Here is a 22,598-nt window from a genome sequence, read left to right on the forward strand (position 1 = left end):
ATCCAACACTACAGTTCAAAAGCATCAATTCTTCAGTGCTCAGCTTTCTCTATGATCCAACTCTCATATCCATACATGGCTACTGGAAAAAAACATAGCTTTGACTAGACAGAACTTTGTCAGCAAAGTAATGTGTCTGCTTTTTAATATGCTGTCAAGATTGGTCATAGCTTTTCTTCCAAGGAGCAAGCGTCTTTTAATTTCATGGCTGCAGTCACCATCTGCAGTGATTTTGAAGCCCAAAAAATAAAGTCTCTGTTTCCATTGTTTCTCCATCTATTTGCCATGAAGTGATGGGACCAGATGCCATGATCTTAGTTTTCTGAATGTTGAACTTTAAGCCAACTTCTTCACTCTCCTCTTTCACTTTCATCAAGAGGCTCTTTAGTTCCTCTTTGCTTTTTGCCATAAGGGTGGTGTCATCTGTGTGTCTGAGGTTATTGATATTTCTCCCAGCAATCTTTCACTTTTTTATTTCCACTTCTGCAAATCTGTCACTTTCACTCCTGGCAAATTTCACTTTCAAAAAAGACATAGGAATGACCAAAGGGCACATGAAAAGATGATCAACATCACTAATTATCAGAGAAATGCAGATCAAAACTATAATGAGGGATCACTTCACCCAGGTCAGAATGGCCATTATCAAAAAGTCATCAAATAATAAATGCTAGCGAGGGTGTGGAGAAAAAGCAACCCTCCTATGCTGCTGGTGGCAGTGTAAACCAGTACAGCCATTATGGAGAACAGCATGGAGGTGTCCTAAAAAAAACTAAAAATAGAAATAATATGATCCAGCAATCCCACCTCTAGATATATTTCCAAAGAAAACAATGATTCAAAAAGATACATGCGCTTTTCTTCCCGCTCCCCCCTCCCCCCTTGCGCGGCTCTGGCCGCACTGCGCTCGCTCTGAGCTCCGGGCTCCCGCTAAGCCAGCACCGCCGTTGCCTCCCTCCAGTTGCCATCATGATCATCTACCGGGACCTCATTAGCCATGACGAGATGTTCTCCGACATCTACAAGATCCGGGAGGTCGCGGACGGGCTGTGTCTGGAGGTGGAAGGGAAGATGGTCAGTAGGGCAGAGGGTAACATCGATGACTCGCTCATTGGTGGAAATGCCTCCGCTGAAGGCCCCAAGGGCGAAGGTACCGAAAGCACAGTAATCACTGGTGTGGATATTGTCATGAACCATCACTTGCAGGAAACCAGCTTCACAAAAGAAGCCTACAAGAAGTACATCAAAGATTACATGAAGTGAATCAAAGGGAACCTTGACGAACAGAGACCAGAAAGAGTAAAACCTTTTATGACAGGGGCTGCAGAACAAATCAAGCACATCCTTGCTAATTTCAAAAACTAGCAGTTCTTTATTGGTGGAAACATGAATCCAGATGGCATGGTTGCTCTGCTGGACTACCGTGAGGATGGTGTAACCCCATATATGATTTTCTTTAAGGATGGTTTAGAGATGGAAAAATGTTAACAAAGTTGGCAGTTACTTTGGATCAATCACCTGTCGTCATAACTGGCTGGCCACTGCTTTTCATCCACACAACATCAGGACTTAGACAGATGGGACTGATGTCATCTCGAGCTCTTCATTTGTTTTGAACGTTGATTTATTTGGAGCAGAGGCATTGTTTTTGAGAAAATGTGTCATGTAGGTTGTCTAAAAATAAAACGCATTTAAACTCATTGGAAAAAAAAAAGATACATGCTATAGTAGCACCATTAATGATAGCCAAGACATGGAAACAACTTAAATGCCCATTGACAGAGGAATGGATAAAGAAGATGTGGCATGTGGCTGATTCATTTGAATGTATGGCAAAAACCATTACAATATTGTAAAGTAATTAGCCTCCAATAAAATAAATAAATAGGTAAATAAACAAAGAAGATGTGGTACATATATACAATGGAATATTACTCATCCAAAAAAATGAAACAATATTATTTGCAGGAACATAGAAGGCAATGGCAACCCACTCCAGTACTCTTGCCTGGAAAATCCCATGGATGGAGGAAGCTGGTAGGCTGCAGTCCATGGGATCGCTAAGAGTTGGGCATGACTGAGCGACTTCATTTTCACTTTTCACTTTCATGCATTGGAGAAGGCAATGGCAACCGACTCCAGTGTTCTTGCCTGGAGAATCCCAGGGACAGAGGAACCTAGTGGGCTGCCGTCCATGGGGTCACATAGAGTCAGACAAGACTGAAGCGACTTAGCAGCAGCAGCAGCAGCAGCAGGAACATAGACAGACCTGGAGATTATCATTCTAAGTGAACTTATTCACACAGAAAAAGACAAATATCATATTATATCATTTATATGTGGAATCTTAAATAAAACACAAATGAATTTATTTTCAAAACATAAATAGACTAAAAGACACAGAAATTAACTTAAGGTTACCAAAGGAGAAAGTAGAGGGGAGGGATAAATTAGGAGGGTGGGATTAACATACACACTATTAAATGTAAAATATATAACCAAGAAGGACCCACTGTACAGCACAGAGAACTATACTCCATAGTATTTAATAGACTATAAGAGAAAAGAATCTGGAAAGAATATACATGAATCACTTTACTGTACCCCTGAAACACATGAAATTGTAAATCAACTACATATGAAGCAAAATTTTTCTAGAAATACTTCAAGCATTTGACAAATTTTTTAAAAAGTCAAGATTTTGTATATTGTACAGACTTGTCTCTTTGTTAAAAGAGGAACAAAGCTCTTTCTAGCTTTCCACACCTGAGTCTGAAACTGCAAACTCCCTGCTGCATTTCTCAAATGCATACATGAAAAAAAGAAGTAGCAGTTCCCTTACATATTATGTTATATACTATGCTATCTGTATTACCTCGCATACTAGCTAAGAGGAAGAACAACGTCTACCTTCTTTTTATCTTTTATATTTTATCTGCAAGTGTCTCCCAAAGGGACATTCTCAAAGCTGTGAAACACTTTCCAATAGCTTTTTTTTTTTTAATATACAAAATCTTGTCAGAGGAAGTAACTAAAATATTAATGTTGTAGAGACATTTATAATATGAGAGAAACAATTTTGTCTCAGCATATCAAAGGGAATTTTCAAGTAATACTTGAAATTCAGCTTCTAGTGAATAAGAATTTTCCCATGTACCTAGAACCATATACCTCTTCACCCTAGCTGCACCATGTCAGACCAAGCTTCATGACAGAGGTGCTGTCATGTCATAAATTGTTTTACCCTCTTTACCAGTAGGTTGTTTGGGATGATTCCTAGCCATAGGACTGATTGCAGGAAGGTCAATTCTATCACTTAGCTAAAAGTAACCTATTTAGCTTCACTTCATCTATTATTTCCCTAACACACTTAAATGAAATTCCTCCTCACAGAATATTTTTCAGAAGTAGTAGAATGCCACTGTTCATATGAAAAAAGTTCAGAAAACCTACTAGATGCATTTATAGTAAGATGAGAATAAAACCAAAGTGGAAAATATTTTAACATCTTTAAAATTTGTGAGATAAACCCAAATGAAACCTTGTTCCTCCTTTGTGGCATGTACCTTTGTCTGCCTTATCGAATACTTACCTGATAACTCTTTCATCCTATCCCCATGCTGCTAAGTAACTTCAGTCGTGTCTGACTCTGTGCGACCCCATAGACGGCAGCCCACCAGGCTCCCCCATCCCTGGGATTCTCCAGGCAAGAACACTGGAGTGGGTTGCTATTTCCTTCTCCAATGCATGAAAGTGAAAAGTGAAAGTGAAGTTGCTCAGTTGTGTCTGACTCTTAGCGACCCCATGGACTGCAGCCTACTAGGCTCCTCCATCCATGGGATTTTCCAGGCAAGAGTACTGGAGTGGGGTGCCATTGCCTTCTCCATCCTATCCCCATATACACACACAATTATAAATTTATAGTGTCAGAATCAGAATTATGTATTTGTAGCACCCAACCTTATTCCTTCCTCAAATATTCAAAAAGAAGGTATTAATATTGTTAGAAATATAAACTCTCCACACAACCTCAAAATGTGTACACAAATGGAACCCTTGCAAATGCTGTTAGAAACAGTCCTGACCATTTTTTAAATGGATAGGATTGAAGGAAAGACTCTCCAACCAGTTCTGCAAATCCTCTCTCAAGACACCCCTACATGCCTGTTATACACATTTAAAAAAGACTGAATGAAACAGAATTTTAAGAGATTTAAGAAGCTGGCAGGAAATAATAAACATGATAAATTTCAAAAATGAGTTCTGAAAATTAGAAAACATTTGAGAACAAAAATATGATTAAGGAGACTAGAAGACTGGATATGGCCCTTAAGTGTGTTTATGTAACAAGATAAAACATATGGTTCTGTGCCATGTTCATTTCTATGAGGACATCATAATATCCATCTGACTTTCTCCTGACTCCTCACTGTCAGGGAATGCTTAACAGTGGAATTTCTGTGTGCTGTTTCCTATCTCTCTTGAGCCCTCTGTTCCTTATCAGTTCCTGATAGAACTGAAATCAAAGAGATGGGATTCTTGTATAGGATTTCCTTCATTCCTTTTCCATATGATGAAAGGGATTATCTACTACCCTCTTTTGATATGGATTGTCTTTTGGCTTTATGGCCTCTATTACTCCTTATTTCCTTGGTAACTTGTAAAGTCTGGTCTTTTGATCTTTATCTGAAGAAGCTACATTGTAATATGGTATATATATCCACACAGAATTCAATAAAGCACCCTGTTCCACCAGAGACTTGGGTCCCTGTGTCTTTCTCTCTCTCTCTCTCTCTCTCTCTCTGGCTGATTCCCTGGAGCGCCGAGGCCTGCCGAGCTCTTTTTCCTGCCCGGGCTTCCAAGACCTCTCAAGACTTCTTGAGGGGGTGCCCTGAACCTACATGAGCAGTACAAGCCCTGTCTGAGGGCTTTATTGGTTTTCAGGGTAACCCAGAGCATAGTAGCTTCTTTCTTTCTTTCACTTTCTTATCGTTGACTTTGGACCACCAGGTTGTGGTCCATTAAAGGATCCCAACATCTCACAACAAATTACAACGCCCTTGGATTATAAACACAGCTTGCATAATCCAAACACAGCTATGTAACTAATGGAGTGTTTACTTTTATTATCAGTGTTTAATACATTTGTATATATTTTAAAGTGCTTTATTCAGAAGTAAAGATGAATTGCCCAAATTGAAAATTATACATGAAATGAGGACTTAGATCTTTAAATCTTTCATCATGAATACGACTTTGACAAACAGAAGAAATTGAATGATTCTGGCATATTTTTCTTTGCCAAACACTATTTGTTACAGTTCAGAGCTGCTTTGTTACTTTACAAGTTATCAGCTAAAATGTAAAATAAAATTCCTTGATGTCTCTGTTTCTAAAAGCTAAAGAAAGATTTACATTTTGCAGTGAATTTGGGAAAGTGGATATAGATCATTTAGAACAAAATTCTCCTCTTCTATTCCAGTTTCTTAATACGTTATGGTTACCTGGTCTATTTCTGTCTGTCTTTAAGCCATTTTGAGCTTATTTTTGTATATGGTGTGAGGGTGTGTTCTAACATCATTGATTTACATGAAGCTGTCTAGTTTTCCCAACTCCACTTGCTGAAAGACAGTCTTTTCTCCATTGTATATTCTTGCCCTTTTTGTTGAAGAATAATTGACCATAGGTATGCAGGTTTGTTTCTGAGCTCTCTATTACGTTCTGTTGAGCCACACATTTGTTTTTATGGCAATACCATGCTATTTTAATTACTATAGATTTGTAGTCTGAAATTTGGAAGGGTTATGCCTCTTGCTTTATTCTTTTTTCATCAGGATTGCTTTGGCAATTCTGGGCCTTTTATGCTTCTTACTGGGTCTATTTTTGAATACTTGTCTTCTCTTCTATGTTACAAGGCAATCTCCCTGGGTTAGAAAATCAACCAAACCTGAAAACCTAGAAAAGCCTTCCTGAAGCCACTTGGGAGAGAACTGCCAAGGCCACACATAGCCTGTGTTCCTTCTAATTGAAGGTTCAGTTCAGTTCAGTCACTCAGTCATGTCCGACTCTTTGCGACCCCATGAACTGCAGCACACCCAGGCCTTTCTGTCCATCACCAACTCCCGGGGTTCACCCAAACTCATGTCCATTGGGTCGGTGATGCCATCCAACCATCTCATCCTCTGTCATCCCTTTCTCCTCCTGCCCTCAATCTTTCCCAGCATCAGGGTCTTTTCAAATAAGTCAGCTCTTCACATCAGGTGCCCAAAGTATTGGAGCTTCAGCTTCAACATCAGTCCTTCCACTGAACACCCAGGACTGATCTCTGGTTAGCATAGCATTTTAACATCCAGCTTCTACTGTGGTGGCTTGGACAATAAAGAATCCACCTGCAATGCAGGAGACCTGGGTTTGATCCCTGGTTTGGGAAGATCTCCTGGAGAAGGGCATGACAACCCACTGCAGTATTCTTGCCTGGAGAATCATGGGCAAGGGAGCCTGTGGGCTACAGTCCATTGGGTCACAAAGAGTTGGAGACGACTGGGTGACTAAGCACTGAGGATGATAAAATATAGAAAATGAAGTCTGAAGATACTCTCAGAATTGAATGAAGTATAGTCATCATCCTGAAATGGGACTCCTGAGAAGACAAGCCTTCATGGAATCCAAGCACTGTCTTTGACTGCAATGAAAATAAAATCCCCAAATCCCTCCTTGTTTATGACGAAACCCCCACCCTACCCAGTGGTCATCATCTCACCTGAACCACTACCTCTGAGGCTTATTTTGAGAAGAAGAGTATAACTTGATCTGTTTTCCTCCTCCCTGTAAGAAACCCATCAGTTCTAATCTCATCACGATTTACATATTTAGTTACTCAGGTCACTCTAGAGTTTCTTTTTCAACAACTTCACCTTTATCTTTATACACATGCTTAGTTGCTCAGTTGTGTTTGACTCTTTGCAGCCCCATGGACTGTATCCTCCCAGGCTCCTCTGTCCATGGAATTCTCCAGGCAAGAATACTGGAGTGGGTTTTCATTTCCTTTTCCTAGGGCTCTTCCTGACCCAGGGATCATCTGCATCTACTGCATTGGCAGGCAGGTTCTTTACCACTGAGGCACCTGGGAAGCCCAACTCCTTCTCATGTTAACTTTTAAATCCATCTTCTTTCTCAGGATTGCTAATATAAAAATTCCTGGTGATTTCGGTATCCACATAGATCCTCTACATGAGGCAAGTCCACTTGTGCTAATGTTGTTCAGTCACTAAGTTGTGTCTGACTCTTTGTTACCCCATGAACAAGCACTCCAGGATTTCCTATCCTTCACTATCTCCCCGAGTTGGCTCAAACTCATGTCCATTGAGTCGGTGTTGCCATCCAACCATCTCATCCTCTGTCACCCGCTTCTCCTGCCCTCAATCTTTCCCATGATCTGGGTCTTTTCTAATGAATCAACTCTTTGCATCAGGTTGCCAAAGTACTGGAGCTTCAGCTTCTGCATCAGGCCTTCCAATGAATATTCATGGATGATTTTCTTTAGAACTAACTGGTTTGATCTCCTTGTGCTATCAGTTCAGTTCAGTTCAGTAGCTCAGTCCTGTCTGACTCTGTGCAACCTCATGAACCGCAGAATGCCAGGCCTCCCTATCGATCACTAACTCCCAGAGTCCACCCAAACCCATGTCCATTGAGTCGGTGATGCCATCCAACCATCTCATCCTCTGTTGTCTCCTTCTCCTCCTGCCCTCAATCTTTTCCAGCATCAGGGTCTTTTCAAATGAGTCAGCTCTTTGCATCAGATGGCCAAAGTCTTGGAGTTTCAGCTTTAGCATGAGTCCTTCCAATGAACACCCAAGACTGATCTCCTTTAGGATGGACTGGTTGGATCTCATTGCAGTCCAAGGGACTCTCAAGAGTCTTCTTCAACACCACAGTTCAAAAGCATTAATTCTTCTGTGCTCAGCTTTCTTCACAGTCCAACTCTCACATCCATACATGACCAATGGAAAAACCATGGCCTTGACTAGACAGACCTTTTTTGGCAAAGTAATGTCTCTGTTTTTTAAACTTCATGGCTGCAATCACCATCTGCAGTGATTTGGAGCCCCCAGAAATAAAGTCTGACACTGTTTCCCCATCTATTTGCCATGAAGTGATGGGACCAGATGCCATGATCTTCGTTTTCTGAATGTTGAGCTTTGAGCCAACTTTTTCACTCTCCTCTTTCACTTTCATCATGAGACTTTTTAGTTCCTCTTCACTTTCTGCCATAAGGGTGGTGTCATCTGTATATCTCAGGTTATTGATATTTCTCCTGGAAATCTTGATTCCAGCTTGTGCTTCTTCTAGCCCAGCGTTTCTCATGATGTACTCTGCATATAAGTTAAATAAGCAGGGTGACAATCCACAGCCTTGACGTACTCCTTTTCCTATTTAGAACCAGTCTTTTGTTCCATGTCCAATTCTAACTGGTGCTTCCTGACCAGCATATAGGTCTCTCAAGAGGCAGGTCAGGTGGTCTGGTATTCCCATCTCTTTCAGAATTTTCCACAGTTTGTTGTGATCCACACAGTCAAAGGCTTTGGCATAGTCAATAAAGCAGAACTAGATGTTTTTCTGGAACTCTCTTGCTTTTCCGATGATCCAGCAGATTTTGGCTATTTGATTTTTGGTTTCACTGCCTTTTTTAAAACCAGGGTGGGAAGATTTGGGAGAATGGCATTGAAACATGTAAAATATCATGTATGAAATGAGTTGCCAGTCCAGGTTCGATGCACGATACTGGATGCTTGGGGCTGGTGCACTGGGATGACCCAGAGGGATGGAATGGGGAGGGAGGAGGGAGGAGGGTTCAGGATGGGGAACACATGTATACCTGTGGCGGATTCATTTTGATATTTGGCAAAACTAATACAGTTATGTAAAGTTTAAAAATAAAATAAAATAAAATAAAAAAAATAAAACCAGCTTGAACATCTGGAACATTCACAGTTCATGTACTGCTGAAGCCTGGCTTGCAGAGTTTGAGCATTACTTTGCTAGCGTGTGAGATGAGTATAATTGTGTGGTAGTTTGAGCATTCTTTGGCATTGCCTTTCTTTGCGATTGGAATGAAAACTGACCTTTTTCCAGTCCTGTGGCCACTGTTGAGTTTTCCAAACTTGCTGTCATATTGAATGCAGCACTTTCACAGCATCATCTTTCAGGATTTGAAATAGCTCAACTGGAATTCCATCACCTCCACTGGCTTTGTTCATAGTTATGCTTTCTAAGGCCCACTTGTCTTCACATCCAGGATGTCTGGCTCTAGGTGAGTGGTCACACCATCATGATTATCTGGGTCATGAAGATCTTTTTTTGTACAGTTCTTCTGTGTATTCTTGCCACTTCTTCTTAATATCTTCTGCTTCTGTTAGGTCTATACCATTTCTGTCCTTTATCAAGCCCATCTTTGCATGAAATGTTCCCTTGGTATCTCTAATTTTCTTGAAGAGATCTCTAGTCTTTCCCATTCTGTTGTTTTCCTCAATTTCTTTGCATTGATTGCTGAGGAAGGCTTTCTTATCTCTTCTTGCTGTTCTTTGGAACTCTGCATTCAGATGCTTGTAACTATCCTTTTCTCCTTTGCTTTTCATTTCTCTTCTTTACATAGCTAATTGTAAGGCCTCCCCAGACAGCCATTTTGCTTTTTTTGCCCTTCTTGTCCATGAGGATGGCCTTCATCCCTGTCTCCTGTACAATGTCACGGACCTCCATCGATAGTTCATCAGGCACTCTGTCTATAAGATCAGGTCCCTTAAATCTATTTCTCACTTCCACTGTATAATCATAAGGGATTTGATTTAGGTCAAACCTGAATGGTCCAGTGGTTTCCCCCACTTTCTTCAATTTAAGCCTCAGTTTGGAAATAAGGAGCTCATGATCTGAGCCACAGTCAGCTCCCGGTCTTGTTTTTGTTGACTGTGTAGAGCTTCTCCGTCTTTGGCTGCAAAGAACATAATCAATCTGATTTCGGTGTTGACCATCTGGTGATGTCCATGTGTAGAGTCTTCTATTATGTTTTTAGAAGAGGATGTTTGCTATGACCAGGGCAAAACTCTATTAGCCTTTGCCCTGCTTCATTCTGTACTCCAAGACCAAATTTGCCTTTTACTCCAGGTGTTTCTTGACTTCCTACTTTTGAATTCCAGTCCCCTATAATGAAAAGGACATCTTTTTTGGGTGTTAGTTCTAAAAGGTCTTGTAGGTCTTCATAGAACCGTTCAACATCAGCTTCTTCAGCGTTATTGGTTGGGGCATAGGCTTGGATTACCGTGATATTGAATGGTTTGCCTTGGAAACGAACAGAGATCATTCTGTTTTTGAGATTGCATCCAAGTACTGCATTTTGGACTCTTTTTTTGAGCATGATGGCTACTCCATTTCTTCCAAGAGATTCCTACCCACAGTAGTAGATATAATGGTTATCTGAGTTAAATTCACCCATTCCAGTCCATTTTAGTTTGCTGATTCCTAGAATGTCGACGTTCACTCTTGCCATCACTTGTTTGACCACTTCCAATTTGCCTTGATTGATGGACCTAACATTCCAGGTTCCTACACAATATTGCTCTTTACAGCATCAGACCTTGCTTCTTTCACCAATCACATCCACAACTGGGTATTGTTTTTGCTTTGGTTCCATCCCTTCATTCTTTCTGGAGTTATTTCTCCACTGATCTCCAGTAGTATATTGGGCACCTACCGACCCGGGGAGTTCTCCTTTCAGTATCTTATCATTTTGCCTTTTCATACTGTTCATGGGGTTCTCAAGGCAAGAAAACTGAAGTGGCTTGCCATTCCCTTCTCCAGGGGACCACATTCTGTCAGACCTCTCCACCATGACCCTTCTGCCTTGGGTGGCCCCACAGAGCATGGCTTAGTTTCATTGAGTTAGAGAAGGCTGTGGTCCGTGTAATCAGATTGGCTAGTTTTCTGTGATTATGGTTTCAGTGTGTCTGCCCTCTGATGTCCTTTCACAACACCTACTGTCTTACTTGGGTTTCTCTTACCTTGGACCTGGGGTAGCAGTATCTATATTTAAATGAACAAAAATCCACATTGGCTGGGTCAAAGTTGTTGTTCTTGCACATCTCAGAACCTGACAGAGTTTAGCATCTCTGATTTGGCTTCATCCTGTCCAATGAGTTTGCCCGCCATGCCTCCCCCATCATGCCCTACAGACACAACCATTTGGATATTACCAATATCCACACCATGTCAAAAATCTGTATTTCAGATGATATTGGGCAAATGCAATGTGGTATGGAATATTATTCAACCATAAAAAGAACAAAATAATGCCCATTTGGAGCAACACATATGGACCTAGAAGTTATCATACTGAGTGAAGTAAGTCAGAAGAGAAAGACAAATATTGTATGGTATCACTTCCATGTGGATTCTAAAAAAAATGATACAAATGAACTTATTTACAAAACAGAAATAGACTCACAGATTTTGAAAGCAAACTTATGGTTACCAAAGGGAAAAGAGGAGGAGGGATACATTAGAAGTTTTGGATTAACATGTATACACTACTGTAAATAGATATACAACAAGGACCTAATGTATAGCACAACGAACTCTACTCAATACTCTGTAGGAACCTATATGAGAAAAGAATCTGAAAGAGTGGATATATGTGTATGTGTAACTGAATCACTTTGTTGTACACTTGAAACTAAAACAACATCATAAATCAACTATATTTCAATAAATGTTTTTTTTTTTTAAATCTGAATTACAAGTAATTCACCACTTCCTACTTGTCTTTTCAGTACAATTTTCTATAATTCAGATTCCTAAATTTTTTACCCCAAGTGGGCTCTCTAACCCACTGAAGCTGACAGCTTTTGTGGCATTATATACACCATAGTCAATATCCCTTTTCACTTGACTCAGTGTTCATAATTAAAAGCACAGCCTTGAGCACTTTCTCAATTCCCACACACTTCTTTCTAGAGAATTTATGTGCCCCAAACTCCAACCCTCATTATTCAACTTCCTGCCTTCCCACTTCTGAATCTGAACAAATACATAATGCTTTTAATAGTTTAAATTCATCACTACAACTTCCATTGTGCTCTTAGTTCTATTCTAAGCCACTGTTATTTTTCACAAATCATTCACTCACCCACTCTCAGAGAGTTACTTAAAACTTCTCATCTTCTCATTAATATTCAACACATTTCTCCTTCCTGACTCTCAGCTGATCTTTGCCTCTTAGAAAACTGAAAAAATAACAATGAATTTTCATCCTATTTCTAAATCTAACAACTCACCCACATTTAGATGCACAAACCTCTTTAGAAGGGCTTCCCAGGTGGCACAGTGGTAAAGAATCTACCTGCCAATGCATCAGACTCAAGAGATACGGGTTTGATCCTTGGATGAGGAAGATACCCTGGAAGAAGAAATTACAATCCACTCCAGCATTCTTGTCTGGGAAAGTCCAATGATAGAGGAGCCTGGTGGACTACATTCATGGAGTCATGAAAGAGCTGAACATGACTGAGTGACTGAGCACACACACACGCACATTTTTAGAAAAGATGCACTTCCTATTTTCCAGTATAATGAAAAACTCCATGGATCATGATCACCTTCCTAGAAAAGGACTTAATCCCACCTAATCTTTCTCCAGTTTCATCAGTTTTCCTTTGATCAATGTATTGTCTCATCAGTATACCAATATGCTATGGTAGTATTCATCCTTAAAAACAGACAACTGTATTATTTGCAGCTTAGACTCCTCTGCCCTTCTTCAGTAAAATACCTTATAAGGCTTGTTACACTTTGTCTTAAATTCCCCACGTTCATTCTCCCTTTATCACTTAACCAAGCTCTCACCTAAACCATAACAAAAGCAGATTAGAGGTCTAATCTAAAATGTAATTCTCAGTCCCCTCTTCACTGCTCAGTAGCATCTGGCAGTGTTTATTTCTATTCTCTGTCTGCATTCAGTCATTCCCTTGGATAATTGTCTAGTCCATGGTGATAAATATCATTGGTATTCTGTTGCATCTCAGTTTACATCTTCTTCCCTGGCCTCCTCTGTCAAGCCTATGCTCACTTACTCAGCTGCCAGCTCTGTTATTTCATTTGAATACTTAACAGACATCTTAATCTCAACATGCTCCAAGAGGAGTTTTCAGTTTCCAATCTACTCCAATATATGTCTCCCACATTATTCCTTATATCAATCAATGGAAATGTAATAATGCACTTAGGCCAACAGTCTGAGTCATCCTTGACTATTCTCTTTCAACAGGCATTTAATTTATCCGAAAATCCTGTCAACTCTCTTAAAAATACATACAGAATGTGAGTGCATCTCACCACTTACTGTTTCTTTGTATTTTAAAAATATTCTTTGCCTTTCTTTCTGGTACAAGGATATCAGCATTGTTCCTGGTGATCAGTGAACTTTGGAAACTTGGTGGGGTTTAGGGGTGCAGGGGGGTCTGTGAAGCATTGGCACAAAGTCAGTGTGAGGGGTGGAGGGGGGCATCTAGAATGGATGGAGAGCTGTCATTCTGGCCTGGTTGAGATATTGAACAAAGAAATTTATTGTGTAAATAAGCAAATGCTGAGGTGACATATTACTTAATATGGAGAAGGGGTTTTTTGTTGTTCAGTTGTGTCTGACTCTTTGCAACCCCATGGACTGTAGTACACTAGGCTTCCCTGTTCCTATCTCCAGGAGTTTGCTCAAACTCCTGTCCACTGAGTCAATGATGCCATCCAACCATCTCATCCTCTGTTGCCCCCTTCTCCTCCTGCTGTCAATCTTTCCCAGCATCAGGGTCTTTTCTAATGAGTTGACTCTTTGTATCATGTGGAGAAGGGATATAAGCACAGGAATATTGATGCATATATAAATATATACATATTACAGACACAAACTCATGAGTACATAAATACACACAGGCTATTGTAGTGATGGATATTATATATACGTAATCTGTGTGTGTGCTGTTATTTCAGTTGTGCCCGACTCTTGTGACCCCATGGACTGTAGCCCACCAGGCTCCTCTGTTTATGGGATTCTCCAGGCAATAATACTGGAGTGGATTGCCAGTTCCTTCTCCAGGGCATCTTCCTGACCCAGGGATCGAACTTGCCCTGTATCTCCTGAGTCTGTTGCATTGGCAGGCAGATTCTTTACCACAGCTCCACCTGGCAATCCCATCAACTCTACTTACTATTGATAAGGGAGGAATGAACTTCCATGTTGATGATGAGGGTGCAGGTGTGTGCCTTAGAAATGCAGGTGTTGAAACTAATGGCTAAATGTCGGAGACATCTGGCAAAGCCTCTGTGGAGGCTATCAGTTCCCTCTCCAGCTGGGATCACAGTGGAATGAATAATTACCATAACACTTCCAGCAAGAGATGGAAGTGTTTCTGAGAATATCAGTCATCCAACTAGAAATTTCCAATTGATTCAAACTGAGTCAACATCTTCTTAAAAAAAAAAAAAATCAAGTCCTGGGAAACCGATGGATGTCTCCATGTTTCTCTTAAAAAAAAGGAAGACTTTTATATAAGTAGCAAAAGTTACTTATCTTTCTACATCATAATCAGACATGTTCCTGAACATCATGCCTTTTTACCTTCTATCAAATCTATTTTACCTTATTTCTGATGCATGATATAATTTCACCTGCCATCACTGAGTCCCATTAGTCAATGATGGCCAATAATTATCTAAGCCAATGGGTATTTTCTTTTTAAAGATGAATCTTAGGTAGTGAATATAATAAATATCAAATGTCAAATAACAGTAGTTATAGACTACTGAGAAAGTTTCTGATTACTTCAAAGTAAGTCATAAAAACATTTTTATTGTACTGATGTATATAGGTCCACCTTCCTTAATGACATAAGATTAGAGAATGATGGAAACAGACATTTATCAAATCCTCATTCAATTTCCCCGTTTGTGCAGGATGGACAATAGCAGTACATACTTTACAGAGTTGTGAGGAGAAGTGTGTAAAGTGCTTCACAGACAATAAGTCCTCAATGTGTTGGTTGTTTTTTATGAATACCATTCTAGATGACGATGTGCTGTGTGCTCAGTTGTGTCTGACTCTTTTGCGACCCAGGCTTTCTGCCCATAAATTTTCCAGCAAGAATACTGGAGTGAGTTGTCATTCGTCCTCCAGGGGATCTTCCTGATCCAGGGATTGAACCTGGGTCTGCTGTATTGCACAAGGGTTGTTTACCAGTAGCACCACCTGGAAAGCCCTAGATGACGTTGACCTAGATGTAAAATACATGTTCTCTTTTCTTGGGCAATTCACACAAATGTATACAGAGAATGAGTTATCAGTGAATTCATATCATAATGTATTTAATGACTACTTAATTCTAAATAAAGTTCGTTAGATTAAAAAGACTAGTCTGAGGACTTTCAACTGCCTGAACTTGGCATGTTGCCGAAAATAGTTGATAAACAGATTATAGCACTGAATTGAGGCAAAATAAAGATATGGCCTTAACAGGTTTCCTCAAAATTCCCATAGAAAAGAGAATATAGGCAGAAAAGGAGAAAAACAAAGTCTTATAAAAGAAGAAAATGGAGCAAAATGTACTTATAAATGGTCAGTTTTGAGGAGGAGGCTCGAGAATATAATGAAACTATTGAGAATGGGCTTCCCAGGTGGCTCAGTGATAAAGAATCTGATGCACGTTTGGTCCCTGGGTCGAGAAGATTCCCTGGATGAGGAAATGACAATGCTTTTCAGTATTCTTGCCAGGAGAATCCCATGAACAGAGGAGCCTGGCAGGCTACAGTTTGTGGGGTCACACAAGCGTTGGTTACAATTGAGCGACTAAACAACAGTAAAAATAGAGAATGGTACCTAGTTAAACTGAGTAATATAGCTTGGAGATATGGAAAGAACTTGGGCAATTCATGTTAAGTAATTCTGAGGGCCTAACTAGTTCAAATATTTATCTCTTCATCATACGGTATGGGCTTTTGGTCAGTTTGATAAATATGTCTATTTTGGCCTCACTCAAGTTACTGAGTGGTCAGCAATATTATCATAACTTTGCATGGGGACAGAGAGTTACTAGACATATTGACCCCATGCACTGCAGCCCAGCAGGCTCCTATGTTTATGGGATTTCCCAGGCAAGAATACTGGAGTGGGTTGCCATTTTTTTCTCCAGGGAGCCTTCCCAACCCAGGGATTGAACCTGGGTCTCCTACATTGCAGGCAGATTCTTTACCTTCTGAGCCACCAGGAAGCCCAGACTAATTGTGACGATCATTTCATAATGTATGCAAATGTCAAATCATTATGCAGTACACTGTAAACATAATCATAAAGCTAAAGTAATATTGTACATTAAAATTGATATATTTAAAAGAAAAAATAGTGTTTGAGGCTTCATTTTAACTGTTATACTAAAATTTTTAATGAAAAATAAAGGATAGATACTATCAAAAAGACATAAGTTGTCCACAGCAATCAGAGCAGAAAAAGAAATAAAAGGAATCCAAATTGGAAAAGAAGAAGTAAAACTCTCACTGTTTGCAGATGACATGATCCTCTACATAGAAAACCCTAAAGACTCCACCAGAAAATTACTAGAACTAATCAATGACTATAGTAAAGTTGCAGGATATAAAATCAACACATAGAAATCACTTGCATTCCTATACACTAATAATGAGAAAACAGAAAGAGAAATTAAGGAAACAATTCCATTCACCATTGCAATGGAAAGAATAAAATACTTAGGAATATATCTACCTAAAGAAACTATAGACCTATATATAGAAAACTATAAAACACTGGTGAAAGAAATCAAAGAGGACACTAACAGATGGAGAAATATACCATGTTCATGGATTGGAAGAATCAATATAGTGAAAATGAGTATACTACCCAAAGCAATCTATAGATTCAATGCAATCCCTATCAAGCTACCAACGGTATTCTTCACAGAGCTAGAACAAATAATTTCACAATTTGTATGGAAATACAAAAAACCTCGAATAGCCAAAGTGATCTTGAGAAAGAAGAATGGAACTGGAGGAATCAACCTGCCTGACTTCAGGCTCTACTACAAAGCCACAGTTATCAAGACAGTATGGTACTGGCACAAAGACAGAAATATAGATCAATGGAACAAAATAGAAAGCCCAGAGATAAATCCACGCACATATGGACACCTTATCTTTGACAAAGGAGGCAAGAATATACAATGGAGAAAAGACAATCTCTTTAACAAGTGGTGCTGGGAAATCTGGTCAACCACTTGTAAAAGAATGAAACTAGAACACTTTCTAACACCATACACAAAAATAAACTCAAAATGGATTAAAGATCTAAACGTAAGACCAGAAACTATAAAACTCCTAGAGGAGAACATAGGCAAAACACTCTCTGACATACATCACAGCAGGACCCTCTATGACCCACCTCCCAGAATATTGGAAATAAAAGCAAAAATAAACAAATGGGACCTAATTAACCTTAAAAGCTTCTGCACATCAAAGGAAACTATTAGCAAGGTGAAAAGACAGCCTTCAGAATGGGAGAAGATAATAGCAAATGAAGCAACTGACAAATAACTAATCTCGAGAATATACAAGCAACTCCTACAGCTCAACTCCAGAAAAATAAATGACCCAATCAAAAAATGGGCCAAAGAACTAAATAGACATTTCTCCAAAGAAGACATCCAGATGGCTAACAAACACATGAAAAGATGCTCAACATCACTCATTATCAGAGAAATGCAATTCAAAGCCACTATGAGGTACCATTTCACCACCAGTCAGAATAGCTGCGATCCAAAAGTCTACAAGTAATAAATGCTGGAGAGGGTGTGGAGAAAAGGGAACCCTCTTACACTGTTGGTGGGAATGCAAACTAGTACGTCCACTATGGAGAACAGTGTGGAGATTCCTTAAAAAACTGGAAATAGAACTGCCTTATGATCCAGCAATCCCACTGCTGGGCATACACACTGAGGAAACCAGAAGGGAAAGAGACACGTGTACCCCAATGTTCATCTCAGCACTGTTTATAAGAGCCAGGACATGGAAGCAACCTAGATGTCCATCAGCAGATGAATGGATAAGAAAGCCATGGTACATACACACAAATGGAGTATTACTCAGCCATTAAAAAGAATACATTTGAATCAGTTCTAATGAGGTGGATGAAACTGGAGCCTATTATGCAGAGTGAAGTAAGCCAGAAAGAAAAACACCAATACAGTATACTAATGCATATATATGGAATTTAGAAAGACGGTAACAATAACCCTGTGTACGAGACAGCAAAAGAGACACTGATGTATAGAACAGTCTTATGGACTCTGTGGGAGAGGGAGAGGGTGGGAAGATTTGGGAGAATGGCATTGAAGCATGTAAAATATCATGTATGAAACGAGTTGCCAGTCCAGGTTCGATGCACGATACTGGATGCTTGGGGCTGGTGCCCTGGGATGACCCAGAGGGATGGAATGGGGAGGGAGGAGGGAGGAGGGTTCAGGATGGGGAACACATGTATACCTGTGATGGATTCATTTTGATATTTGGCAAAACTAATACAATTATGTAAAGTTTAAAAATAAAATAAAATTAAAAAAAAAGACAAAAGTTGGGTAGCTATCATAGAGTATTTTAAATGAATTAGGTAAAATTTAACATTGCTTGCTTTAGCATATTCAAATTTTGATATATAAAATAATATGATGATAAGGACTTCCTTTGGGCAGTTGTTTTCCCTCAGATAATTAACCTAAAGATATTTATCTTTGAATTTCAAACTACTATATCAAGAAATGGAGGCTATTAAAAAATTGGGCATATGCCAAATAAAAATCACTCATTTATAATTAAGAGAGCAAATAAATATTAGTTCACTTTTCTCTGTTGATGAATTCATTTCTACTCTGTCCCAGATTCTGTACTAGCTAGGACCCAGAATAGAAGATTCTTAGATGCTAAAAAGTTAAGCTAAACTCTGAGGTTCTGCTAAGTAGCTTCAGTCGTGTCTGACTCTGTGCAACCCCAGAGACAGCAGCCCAGCAGGCTCCCCCGTCCCTGGGATTCTCCAGGCAAGAACACTGGAGTGGGTTGCCATTTCCTTCTCCAAAAACTCTGAGGTTCAGAGGAAGCTTAAACAACAACAACAAAAATTTCCTTTGTCCAAAACAATCCTTTGTTTAAATGCTATAAATACTGGATTCTGTATGAGTCTAAAAGTTGAGAAATAAATCTAATATTGTACTTAGAGGCCAATTCATAAACTTCCACAAAATTACTTAAAAAACATGGAAGTATCAAAAGTCAGCTTTGATAGACACTTGTGTTTTCAGTTGCTGAGGGGCTAGACTATTCATCCACATGTGAAGTGCAGATATGATTAATAAAACACCTACAGTAAATTTAGATGGTGAACAAATCATTAGACCAACTGATCATTAATTAACCAGCATTACAAAAATTTGTTTTGGGTGAACCAACTTCCTCCCAACTCAGTATATCTGAAACCAAGACAGATAGTTTTGTTTAAACTCAACTTCAGAATAAGCACAAAAAACTTTTGTAAATGGTGAGCTTTCTTCAACATTGAAATAAAGAGGACTTGGTAACAGTGACCAAAATTTCAAACCAAGTAGGTAATTTAGGTTGTTTTTTTACAGATTCATCCAAATGATGCATTTCTCTGTGAAATGAAATGCTCCACATGGGATATTTCTTCCATGGTGGCTCAAACAGTAAAGAATCTGCCTGCAATGTAGGAGACCTGGATTCAATCCCTGGATAGGGAAGATCCCCTGGAGAAGAGAATGGCAATCCACTCCAGTATTCTTGCCTGAAGAACTCCATGGACAGAGGAGCCTGGCAAGCTACAGTCTGTGGAGTCAGGAAGAGCTGGACATGACTGAGTGACTAACACACACACAAACATACCAAACATAAATATGTTTTTAGCATATTAGTGTCTTTTTTCCATCTAAATGTATCCACAGTTTAGAATCCCAGCAAAAAAAAAAAAAAAAGTGTGAAATATTTAACAGTACACACAGTGCTTAAGAAAAATGAGGTAGTTCTAATTTGTCTTGAGAATTCTCAACCATGCTAAAATAGCTTGTCTCTGTTTATGGGTATTAACACAGTTTGGTGTTAAATTAGTTGTGGCATAATCATACCTATGTCTTATCTTCCTCTTTGGCCTGAATAAAAATGTCTAATTTTAACAAACCAAAACTAGACTATCTGTACTATAGATTTGGTAACCATTTAATAATATTGCAATTTAGCATATATGTGTGTGTCTTATGCCTGTGTGTGTATGTGAAAGAGAGAAAGAGAAAAAGTGAGACCTGAATCTCAAAATTACCTACATCTTCCTCCGAAAATTTATGTAGATAATAAAAAAGTGACAGGCCTAGATCATGCTGTTCTCTGTAAGATGCTTTCCCTGACTTAATTCAGGCGATATATATATATATAGTAGGAGATATATATCTCCTACTTCCAGACGTTTTTACTAAAAGAAATCAAGAATTCAATAATGTGAAGGACATAGATAGTTCCAAACAAGAAAGATACACAATTCAATATAATGCAACGGAGAAGGCAATGGCACCCCACTCCAGTACTCTTGTCTGAAAAATCCCATGGACAGAGGAGCATGGTAGGCTGCAGTCCATGGGGTCGCTAAGAGTCGGACACAACTGAGCGACTGCACTTTCAGTTTTCACTTTCATGCATTGGAGAAGGAAACGGCAAGCCACTCCAGTGTTCTTGCCTGGAGAATCCCAGGGATGGGGGAGCCTGGTGGGCTGCCGTCTCTGGGGTCACACAGAGTCGGACACTACTGAAGCAACTTAGCAGAAGCTTTAAACACAGCCTGCTGCATGATTAGTTCTCATTCCAACACTCTGCCTGGAAGATAAATTGTCTACTTGATCTGTCTACCTCTGATGAGGCTAACATTTATTTTTTAACTGCAGTGTAGTTGATTTACAACACTATGTTATTTTCAGGTATATAACAAAGTGGTTCAGTTATAGAAATATTTTATATATATATATATATACTTTTATATATGTACTTTTTCAATTCTCTTCCATTATAGGTTATTACAAAATACAACCTCAGATATGTAGATGGCACCACCCTAATGGCAGAAAGTGAAGAGAAACTAAAGAGCCTCTGGATGAAGGTGAAAGAGGAGAGTTGAAAAAGCTGGCTTAAAACTCAACATTCAAAAAATTAAGATCATGGCTTCTAGTCTCATCACTTCATGGCAAATATATGGGGGAAAAGATGGAAACAGTACCAGATTTTCTTTTCTTGGGCTCCAAAATCACTGCAGATAGTGACTGCAGCCATAACATTAAAAGACTCTTGCTCCTTGGAAGAAAAGCTATGACAAATCTAGACTGTGTATTAAAAAGCAGAGATATCACTTTGCTGGCAAAGGTCTCTATAGTCCAAGCTATGGTTTCTCTAGTAGTCATGTGTGTATGTAAGAGATAGACTATAAAGAAGGCTGAGCATTTAAGAACTGATGCCTTCAAACTATGGTGCTGGAGGAGACTCTTGAAAGTCCCTTAGACAGCAAGGAGATCAAACCAGTCAATCATAAAGGAAATCAACCCTGAATATTCATTGTAAGGACTGATGCTGAAGTTGAAGCTCCAATCCTTTTGCCACCTGATGTGAAGAGCTGACTCCCTGGAAAAGACCCTGAAGTTGGAAAAGATTGAAGTCAGGAAGAGAAGAGGGCAACAGAGATGAGATGGTTTGGTGGCATCATTGGCTCAATGGACGTGAGTCTGAGCCAGCTCTAGGAGATAGTGAAGGACAAAGGATCCTGTTGTGCTACAGTCCATTGGGTCACAAAGATTCGGACATGACAGTGACTGAACAACAAGATACTGAATATAGTTCCTTGTGCTTTACAGTAGGTCCTTCTTTTTTATCTATTTTATATGTAATGGTTATGTATCAGTTAATCCCAAGTTCTTAATATATCCCTCCCACCTCCTTCCCCACTTTGGTAATTATAAAATTCTATTTCTGTTCTGTAAATAAATCCTTTTGTTGATGCTAATTTCCTAAGGTCAAAGGTCAGTTAGTGCTTGGAGGTCCATATCTATAATATTATCTAGAGTTATTTTGGAGAAGGCAATGGCAACCCACTCCAGTACTCTTGCCTGGAAAATCCCATGGGCAGAGGAACCTGGTAGGCTGCAGTCCACGGGGTCGCTAAGAGTCAGACACGACTGAGCGACTTCACTTTCACTTTTCACTTTCCTGCATTGGAGAAGGAAATGGCAACCCACTCCAGTGTTCTTGCCTGGAGAATCCCAGGGACGGGGGAGCCTGGTGGGCTGCCTTCTATGGGGTCGCACAGAGTCAGACACGACTGAAGTGACTTAGCAGCAGAGTTATTTTATCGAATGATTTTCTAAGGCCAATAGAAATGATTCATTGAAAATACCACAAATTACAATGGAGTCAGAATTGTATATAGTTACCTTGATTAAAGTTATGTATTAAGGAAG

General features: G+C 39.5%; 1 protein-coding gene across 1 annotated transcript; it reads left to right on the forward strand.

The window, feature by feature from the left end:
* The first annotated feature begins 947 nt into the window (after positions 1 to 947).
* Positions 948 to 1,714, forward strand: LOC123465522 (translationally-controlled tumor protein-like). Its single transcript, XM_045164704.1, has one exon. The coding sequence runs from the start codon at positions 970 to 972 to the stop codon at positions 1,261 to 1,263; it is 294 nt and encodes a 97-aa protein (XP_045020639.1). The 5' UTR covers positions 948 to 969; the 3' UTR covers positions 1,264 to 1,714.
* Positions 1,715 to 22,598: the final 20,884 nt, after the last annotated feature.

The sequence above is a fragment of the Bubalus bubalis genome, chromosome 3, assembly GCF_019923935.1.
Source record: "Bubalus bubalis isolate 160015118507 breed Murrah chromosome 3, NDDB_SH_1, whole genome shotgun sequence".
Lineage (NCBI taxonomy): Eukaryota > Metazoa > Chordata > Mammalia > Artiodactyla > Bovidae > Bubalus > Bubalus bubalis.